Source organism: Cyprinodon variegatus, unplaced genomic scaffold (assembly GCF_000732505.1).
Source record: "Cyprinodon variegatus isolate N-32 unplaced genomic scaffold, C_variegatus-1.0 Scaffold1293, whole genome shotgun sequence".
NCBI classification, from domain to species: Eukaryota; Metazoa; Chordata; class Actinopteri; order Cyprinodontiformes; family Cyprinodontidae; genus Cyprinodon; species Cyprinodon variegatus.
In genome coordinates, this window is record NW_015151746.1 from 172281 (window position 1) to 182646 (window position 10366).

The 10366-nt window shown below is 38.6% G+C and overlaps 1 protein-coding gene across 1 annotated transcript; it reads left to right on the forward strand.

The window, feature by feature from the left end:
• The first annotated feature begins 331 nt into the window (after window positions 1-331).
• Window positions 332-1138, forward strand: LOC107102663 (acid-sensing ion channel 2-like). Its single transcript, XM_015402050.1, has one exon. It carries the CDS (start codon window positions 479-481, stop codon window positions 1136-1138), a length of 660 nt encoding a protein of 219 aa, XP_015257536.1. The 5' UTR covers window positions 332-478.
• Window positions 1139-10366: the final 9228 nt, after the last annotated feature.

A 10366-nucleotide genomic window follows, 5' to 3' on the forward strand; every position in this document is an offset into this window, starting at 1 on the left:
GTGTGTTTATGCCTGTGAAGACAGTGTTTGAATGGGAAATGCGAGAAATTAGAATAATTATAATTTAGAAAGCAAGTAGGACGAACGTGAACTGAAAAGTAATTGTGTGATTTTAACCAAATCTGTCGCCTCTTTGCAATTTATTCCTGGAGTTTAACTTGTTGTAATTTAGATGAAATAATCCCCTTGACTCCTGTTGTTGCACATTAGTGCACTAAATCATTGTGACTAACTTCTCTCCCCCCCTCCCGGACACGCTCAGGGAGCGCAGCGCGCCTGACAAAATACTCCCCCATCACCGCCTGCAGCCTCAGCTCAGTGCTGGAGAGGAGCTGCCTGCGCTTTACTCTCTCCTCTCTGTGTTTTTTCCTATAATCTCTGTCAGACAGCATCCTTTAGAGAGCGCACTGAGTCCTGGCTCATTCATCCTGACCACGGTGGGACCCATGTTGAGTGTGCGCACCGGCGTTTCCAGAAAATGTGCCCGTCCCCTGGATCCAAGCCGAGCCCGGGTTCTCTCACCGAAGCTGGGAAACTCTTCCTGAAACACACCACCCTGCACGGCTTGAGGCACATCTTCCTCAGCGGCTCATACCCGCGGAGAGTTGCGTGGCTGCTGGCGTTCCTGGCGGCCGTGGCTCTGTTCTTCACCTGGTCCTCCAACAGAGTGCGGTACCTCCTGACTTCGCCCATGTACACCAAGGCGCACATGGTTTACGCCAAGCGGCTGGTTTTCCCCGCCGTCACCATCTGCAACCAGAACCTGCTGCTGCCTCGGCGCATGAAGAAAACAGACATCTTCAGCTCTGGGAGGTGGCTGGGCTTGTTGGAGAAGGAGCCTGACTCCCCCAACCTGCAGGTCTCCCCCGCTGCCAAAGAGGCGCTTCTGACTCTGCTGGGGGACGGCGCGGGGAGCGCAGGGAGCGAGCCGCCCTGGCTTTCACGGATTTTGGACTTTAAAAACTTCCTCCCTCCTCCTTTGGAGTCTCAACCCAGCATGAAGCAGCTGCTCGACCGACTGGGACATCAGCTGGAGGAGATGCTGCTGTACTGTCGCTACCAGGGAGAGCTGTGCGGGCCGCGTAATTTCAGCACCGTGAGTGTGTCTCCAAAGTCCCTCACCTTCCCAACAGGTTGATGAAGGTTTTAGAAGAATTTCTTTACTTTGCATCGTTCAGAATTCATGACCAAGATGTGTCCAAAGAATATTTTGATGTGAAAATCAGCAGATTCTCCAGTCCTGCTGTTTTTAAATGCTTTTTATGGTTATTATGAGTGCAATCCAAACTTAGACTGCTTTGAATGGCTTCTTGAAATTTGTATTGAATTCATCTTTTTTATACTTGGATCTGTTCATATATTTCCTGTCATTCTTAAAGATGAATATATTTTACTTTGAGGTGATTGACACACCACTGTAGATGTAATGTTCCCTGTCAGGATCAATCTGTGTACAAACATGTGCTCACAGGAGACCAATCCCCCCATTATGAAGAGTTTTGATTCATTTAGCAATGCATTGCAACATTCCCTGACAGCATGATAGAGTGCAGTTAGTTAGAGTGCAGCCTCATTGATTTCATTTCATTATGTGAAAACGATGTAAAGCCAGTGCCACCCCCCCTCACCCACCACGTTACAGCAAACTTTCTTTCTTTCTTTCTGGGAAGACTTTTGAAACATGGCTTTTTATCTGCAGGATTATTTGTGGAAGAACATGTTAAGATTGAAGCTGCTCTTCATTCCATCTTTTTGTTGTCAGACTGAGCTCCAAAGCTGGATCATGAGGTTGTTACAGCTCACAAAGGAAGCTATCTCAATCAAAAACATTCCTCCTTGACTAAATATTTAGGAATACTTTTTTTTTTTGCTTTTCAAAGTCACCATAGGAATGGCAAAGCCTTCAGATATAAACATATAGTCTGAAAAAGTCTGGGATGTTGATGTGTGCTGCTGCAAAGATAATGGATGATTCCCTCCATGGCTTCGAGGGAAGCGAATGAATCCGTTTAAAGAGGCCAGACCAAAGGAGTCGGTAACTTTTAAGAGCTGAGGTCTAAAAGATGATGCAGAGCCTGTCCGTTTACAACGGGTGGCTGAATATAAAGATTTTTACTTATTTTTTTGTGACTTTCATGTTGCAGCGTAGCCTATCTTTAAAAGCTCCATGGTCTGCTGGCTGTATCTTATGCCTGTGTCATTTTTCGCCCTCGATTTTACCAACACACATGCTTGATCCTCATCTGGAACTCCTCACTTTGCTCCCGCAGGGCTACATCATTGGTTTTAAGTGAGAAATCAACCCTAAACATCCTGTCAAGCAGCCTATGTCCCTCATGCTAACCCCCCATTGATTGATAACTTGCCTCTGACTTTTTAAATCTCTCATGTTTCAGCCAGTAGTCATTGAGGTGTTAATGCATATGAAATATTCTGAGCTGCTCTTTCAAAATGATGCAGGCAGGAATGTTGTTTGCTCTTTTTGTTGATCTTACATAAGCAGCGTTTCAGACATTTAAAAAAGCGACTCGGAGGATTCTTTTATAACTTTGCAGCCAACATATTCTCAAAGTGGTAAGCAGGTTGGTGGCTTGGTGATATCGACCCATCTTCTCTATGCAAGAATCCAGATTTTCATTTCTTCAATATTTTTTGTCCTTTCTGTGCTATTTTTGTCGGCTTTGTTCTTTGTTGTTTTCGACCTTTGTGGGTTTTTGTTGGGTTCCGGACAGGTGCTGTGCACTCAGTGTTTTACATGGACACAGATGTCTGCTGATTCTAGAAAAGATGCTTTTGTGAGTTGTGGCGCCGTACCAAAACAGTTTAGTTTCAAGCAGTTAAACAAATATGGCCAGTTTGTCATGGAAATGACTTTTTCATTTTCCCTCCTGCACTATTTACAACCACAATAATATGCAAACAGTAAGTGCTTTTTTTCAAGGCAGATTACAGCTGGTGACTCTTTATATAAATGTGAGCATTAGTCCTGGTATCTGTTAAAACCTCTTGAACTGCACTTTTATTTTTTTTTTAGCAGATGTTTTATTTGCTCTGTTATTATTTATATTAAATTGGCTTTAATGTCTAAAGATCATTAACCAGCTGAATTTAATCAAATTTAGTCAGAAATTAACACTGAGAATAGATGAATAGAAAGAAAAGAGCTTAAAGATGGCCATAGGCTCAGGGAGTTGGAGACTTCCACTCTAGTCACCCTTGAGTTACAAAATTAAAAGACTTTGATTGAACTTTAACTCATGCCCTACAGACTCCAGCTTTGATTGGGGCTCCTATTCTAAAACTTAAATCTAATTAACAGTTCTTATCTGAGGTACTGAGGAGTTAACGGTAGCTGTTATGAGAACTTCACCAAGTCGATGTGCTGCTGCTCATCTTTTACTTTGAAAGGGATAATTATTCGCCAGTAAAGATGGAGGATTGTGGAAGTTTATTGGCTTATAACAATCTTTTTGTGTTAGCTTTAGCACATGAATGTGGCTTTGAATGAACTCTAAATCATTTTGGGTCACAGATAAATATCGCTTACGTATAACGTCACTTTGATTGTCTAAATAAGGAAATAAATTACGGTACATTACTGGTTAAAAATATTAAAAATAATAGTAATTTATGTTCAATTTATACAAAAAAATCAAAAATAATAGTTAATTTGTTTACCTTTTCTTTATCATTTATTTTGTTGTTAATTCTAGTCTAGAATTTGAATGTCTTTATTTATACTTTAAAAATGTTTTTTTATATTTCCAGTTTTGCAGATATTATTTCAATACTTTATTTTTTTAAATTACAAAAATATCGCATATCAGTTTTTAGCCTTGTAAATTACAGGTCAGATACTTAAAACATAACTGTTGATAAAGATTAAGTGATTAAAGACAGGTCTTAAATGCAGTAATTTAGTTCTCGATGACAAACAGCTTAGGTTTATTTGGACAAATAAATGATTACATGTTGCTTATGTGAACAAATGAATACAGTACATTTGTCTTGTGTGCTGATGTTTACGATTTCAAGCATTTTATTTGCAGGTGAGAATATTTTTTTCCCTAGGAGGTATTTGCATTGCAGCATTTTTTTTAGTAGTCTTTAACAAGTGCATCAAACAAGATCTTTTTGATAGATTAAGAAATATTTACATGACACATATGGGCAACTTAAATCATGCATATTTATGTTCTAGGAAGCAGAGTGAACAGATGTTTCAGCTTCCTGATGTAATGTTTTTCATTCTCAGTGCAGTGGGGATGGTTCAATAGTTAGAATGAGTGTCTTGCAGCAGGAGGGTCCCAGGTTGGAAACCCATTTAGGTTTCTTTACAACTCTGGATGCTCTAAGCTGTTTTGCACTTAACATAAATATGCATGTTTAGTTAATGAGCGACTCTATTGAATTTGGCTCTGGCTGGTTGCGTGGTTGTTTGATCTGTGTGGCTGCCCGTTAGCCTTGTGATGGATTGGAAACCTGTTCAGTTCTGGCAGGTGGGATGCTGGCCATGCACATCAGACCATGCACCACTTATAAAAGGCACGGGTGCGTGCTCTAACCCCTCCTCTACCACCTGCATTGTGATTTGGCATCGTCATGAATTGATTGTAGGTTGATGAAAATCATTGGGCGGTGAAGGTAAAAGGGACTTATCATCACAGTTCAAATACATCCTGGAGAAACAAGCATTTTATCTTGGAGTGGAGAATAGATATTTGCCAAGGGACAAATACAGTTTAGTGGAGATCAGTGATGGTCGTCCAAATTCCTAGAAAAAAATTTAACTCCAAAAAACTATCAGGATGAAGCTACAAGTCTCATTTAGTAAAAATTATTCATATTTCCTTATTCTATTTAAAAGTTGTTGATCACAAAATGAAGAAAAAAAAATCACCTGTGAAAAGCAACACTGGCACTGCACTGAGATGGAAAATGCAAGTGGGTTAAAATAGAAATAAAAATTAATAAATGAACTTAATTGATCTGATTGAGAAATTTAACCCTTCCCCTTCCGGAGCAGTGGGCTGCCATTGTGCGGCACCCGGGGAGCAGTGTGGGGATAAAGAGCGTTGCTCAGGGACCCAGAGTGGCAGTCTGTGAGAGTGTGGTTTCAACTCAGACCCTCTGGATTTCAAGCTCTATACCACCAGGCCGCCACTCACCACTGTTATTTTCCCAAATATTAATTTAGTGGTCCGAATATTAAGTGTAACAGGAAAGAAAACATTCTTTTAAATAGCCAATATGATTTTAGGTTACGGATGTAACATATCTGTGGAAATGAGATCCTTTGAACTACATGAAAAAAAATTTTTTTTAATTCATCTTAAGTCTAAATTCAAATTTTAGAGAAGATGGCTGTAAAATAAGAACAAATGTACATTCTCACATTGAATGAACTGTCCGTGCTGAGCTTGTAGTTTCAGGGATCCTAACTGAAAGATTAGGATTGTTTTCCATGAATCCACCAAACTAATCTGTCTCCGCCATCTTGTTCTCTTCCCAATTTTTACAAATAGATATGAGATTGAAATTGAGAGTGATTGGCAAATTGGAAAGGAGTTTTTACACGTGATAACCAACACCTACTTAATTTTTTTATTGATAGCTAAGCTAATTGCTGCATTTTTTTTATTTTAGCAAACAAAATCTATTCTGCTTGATATGTTTGAAACATTATTCTCAATAAATAAGAACATTCTTTCTATTTACCAATATAATTACTATTTTTTTAACCAAAAAAATACAGATTTTCTAAACCTTTTTTTCAGGATCTCCCCTGTGTTCTTTCTGATGTCAACAAGTCAGCATCAGAAAAGACACAACAAAGGTATTGTAACTGAGCCTAATGTTAAATATATAAAATAAATTTGTACCAAACCACATTTACTGCCAGAAAATCCAAGATTAGAACAACAGTTGCTGGTTTGACGGATATTTGTTGTTTCAATTGTTGTTGTCCAATTACTCTCAATATTTAATTGCTTTCCTTTATTCTCTCCAGCATCTAATTAGCCGTGGCTCTTTTGGTCTGATTTGCACAAAGTTAAAATTAGGTTACTTTTCCCCTCATAACTGAAACACATTGTTTTTCTAAAGAACAATTTACATTTTTAAGGCATGCCGAGGATCCATTGGTGCTCATGTAGTAGATTTCACCTGATTAAAATCCAAATTATAAATTCACTATAGAGGGTTTATGTGCAGTATTTATTCTATTGTTTTATTTTAGTGTACTTTTTTTTTATGTTTTAGTAAAGTCTAACAAAACGCATATTATTTCACCATTCAGAGATATTTAGAACAAATCTCAAAAAGTGTCTCTTTATAAGTTTTACCCAATAGAAATGAAACACAATACTCGGAGAAGCTGGCTTTTAAATCTCTATCCCATTCATGCATTTCATTTGTTCTACAAAGTTTGAATTTTGAAACCCAGAGTAGGACAAATTTTCCTGAAATGTCCTGGAAATCCAGAAATAAGAGTAGGAAAGTTGGGAAAGAATAAAAAATGTTAATGTCATTATGAAACCCAAAGGAAATGTTGTTTAGACACCAACCTCAAAATGTACAAATAGTACACAGACCAAAATGTAGAGCACTTGTAAAAACAAAAAACAAAACAAAAACAAATTTCCTTACAAGACTCAAAATTATAAAACACTATTGTGGGAAAAAAATTATTCAACTATACAATCCAGTTAAATAAATCAATTTGACTCAGTCTGCACTTAATTTACTTTGCAAAGTAAAAAGAGAACAAGACTATCATAACAGCTCACAGTATGATTTTCTGCCCTGTTCTGATCTAGAAAGTGTTTGTCTCACTAAATTAAAGCCTGAAAAAGAGCTGTGAAGGTCTCCACATGCAGTTACCCAAACAAAGACAGACAGTTGCAAATAGCACATAATGATATGAAATAATCCATGAGAAACAGTCTAGCTTTTTATGAGATCCATTATTTTTATCCCAAACACTCCCTACCAGGATAAACAAGCCCTCCCCCTTAAACACCTTGCAGCCTTGCAGCTCTGCGGCCTAAATGAATGAAACTCAGCATTCATTAATCAATATGTAAGTTAAAGGAAATTAATAGGTCTTTTTTGTTTTTTACCACAACAACCCCAGAAGAAAAACCTAAAATATCAAACACTCTTCAGGAAACATTGGTAGAGACACTCTTGGAAGAAAAAATAGAGCAGTTTTAGAAGATATAAAGAAAGGAGAAAACAATGTCCATAAAAATGTAGTAAGCTGTATTTACACTGCATAAAGTGCAGCTTTAACATAGTTTTATTGATATTATTTGTTATGTAACAAACCATTTTTTAATGATGATGCATTAAATTAAAACTTAAAGTTTGTATAATGTAATGAAACTGATCATAATCCATTAAAGCAGCACTCATTTTTGTTTGCTGCTCCCCCTACAGGACCTTTTGAAAATTACAGTCGTAAACCCTGACAACCCTCTGTGTGCCCTGCACCCCACAGGTACAGCTCACTGTTACTGGCAGCTGAAAAAGGCACGACTAGATGATAGCAATCTTTTTATGCTACATTTTGCTATTTTTTTTTCAGCCTTTTGGTCTTGTCAATTCTTAAGGGCTGGTTATCCTCCTGCAGCAGTGTGTCGCAGTGAGTTGTCGCAGATATTTTTGATTTATGCACAATTTTCAAGCATGGATTGCAATATGTTATTGCACGCCACAACGCAAGAGAGACAATCTTGAAGTAGCTGTGGGTCAAAATGCAGCTGAGTGGAAGTGGGGGCAAGTTTGTGCGACAAAGGAGGGACATGAGGGTGAAAAAGAGCGGGGATCCACTTGTAAAGGGTCCCAGCATTCTTGGGCACCTCGCTTTTCTAGCTGGTCCATCTTCACGAGTTGTTTTCCACAATGGCGGTCATACAAACAAAAGAAGCCGGTAAGGTACCAAATAGGAAATATGCATAGTGTAGAGTGGATGTAGATTTGACCAATCATAGACCTCCTGTCTGAGGCATTGTCTGCAGTCACTTACAATTTTGGAGAGGTGCAGCAGAGTGTCTGAGGCAGGGGCACATTTGCAACACATACGCAGACGACCTGGTTTCTGAGTATAAACCAGCCTTTAGAGCAGGCATCCCCAAACTCGGTCCTCGAGGGCCGCTGTCCTGCAGGTTTTAGAGGTTTCCCTGCTTTAGCACAGCTGATTATCATGATTGCAGTAGAGCTGAAGCCTGTTAATCAGCTTTCAATTAAAATCAGCTGTGCTGGAGCAGAGAAACCTCTAAAACCTGCAGGGCAGCGGCCCTCGAGGACCGAGTTTGGGGATGCCTGCTTTAGAGGATGATGCCATAAATGCAAGATTCCAAACTCAAAATCCAGTTTAAAAGTTTGCTTATACTGTAGATAGTAAGTATTGTTAAATAACATTTTTTACCATCATGATGTTGAGAAATCATAAATGCTCCCAGAAACCTGGTCAGTTCTGCCTCTGCCCATCCTTTAGTAGGGGATCTCCAAGCCAGTTTTATTTCAGCATGAGACATGGTCCAACACTTTACATTTTTATATTAGATTATAATATTGCAGTTTAATCATGGTAAGCGTTATGTGAGACCTGCACAACATAAATTGTGGTTTTATAATTGTGCTTAAAATCCCCTACACTTCATTCCCAATTTTAAACAGATGTTCCTGCTAAGGGGGAACATGATAATCAAACTGATTTAAATTTATCTGTGCATGACCTGCATAAGATCATTAGAAAACATTTAAATGATAGCATTAAAGGCAATAGCTTTGCTGCTTTTGATTTATTTACTGAGTACACCCAACCCTAACCAGCATCATTAGAAGTGTTAGAGTGTAACTGCACATTTGTTATCAGAGTTAAGATAAGTTCAGAAAGTTGGATTGGAGTAAAACACTTGTAGTTCCAGCATTTCCAGGTTAGATACCTTTTCTGAACTTATCATAAGCGTAGAACACCTTAGTTATGTTTTCATCCTTCAATACAGTTCTAATGATTTGGAACAAGGCGCTCTTTAGTAAATCATTCTAAAAATAAATGGAACACAGATCAGCTGCAAACTTAAAGGTGGATCATCAAAATAAGTTATCCTCCTAATTGTCAATCAATATGGTGATATGTTTATGTAAGGCCGTCTTACATGCTCATCCCCAGTTTCACTTACCAGAGGTGAGTCTGACATAGGGGTGAAATTGCAAATCTTTTGGAAAGTAAGCTTGTATGAGCGAAGCAAACAGCAACTTTTAAACAGAGCGTGCATGAGGAGAAATGGGCTCGTGCACGCTTTCACACGCGTTTAATAGACGTTCCCTCTAGGGCGGGTAAAGTGTTGTGCATGAGCAATTTTTTTTTTTTTTTACGTGGAGTGGCCTTTTTTTTTATTGACGAAAATCCTCCACAAGACCTTTAAAATGGAAGCATTTCCAGGTTTAATGTGGGGGTTAAGATCACTGCAATGTTCTTTGGTTAACTGTTTTTTATCATGTTCTATGGCATAGTCACAGTGGGGCTGGTGCCTACTGTATCTCCAGCCGTTTATGGGCATTAATCCAGATACACCCTGGACATGTCGCCAGACAACAAGGTTATCAAAGAGCAATATAGAGACACACAGAATACATACAAACGCCCCCACACCTCCACCCTCGCACACACCCCATACACACAATTCAGGGAGAGAGCATGCAAACTCCATGCAGCAAGACATTTGGCCAGGAATACGACCTAGGAACTTGTTGCTACAAAACAACAGTGCAAACTGAGAGACCCTTTTCTTTTAATTACAGAAAAAAAAAACTTAATGCTATGTATTTTGGATGTCTTATCTTTTGTTGATGTTTAAATTCATGCACAGTTCGTAAAAGTCTAGTTTTTTCACTAAATTATTGGTCATCTACTCCACAGACTAGGCAAACATCAGACAATAGACCAAAAGACTCATAGTATTGCTGAAAGAGCTGCAGAATTGTTGCCCTAGATTCAAAATCCTATGTGTGGCATAAAAACTAACACTGTACATCAGCCTTAATACATTAGTAAATTATGTTGAAGATAGGAACATGCTGGAGGGTAATTTGGAACATGGAAGATGATCAGGGTCAATGGGAAGATAAATGGAGCTAAAAACTACACCACTGTAGAAAAAAAAAACCTTTTCATTCCTGAAGAAAATCCTACCCAAGGCTGAAAAAGACAAAACGGGTTCAATATCCTGCAAGAAAACCTTTAGCATGTTTGCCAGAGCTACAGTAAAGTCATTTAGATCAAACCAATTAAGTATTTGTGGCAAGACTTGACATTTGCTGCAAAGAAACACTTTCCATTGAATCTCACTGAGAATGA

Excerpts from the sequence above, each read along its gene's own strand:
- LOC107102663 (XM_015402050.1), top strand. The coding sequence starts at position 479 with ATGTGCCCGTCCCCTGGATCCAAGCCGAGCCCGGGTTCTCTCACCGAA.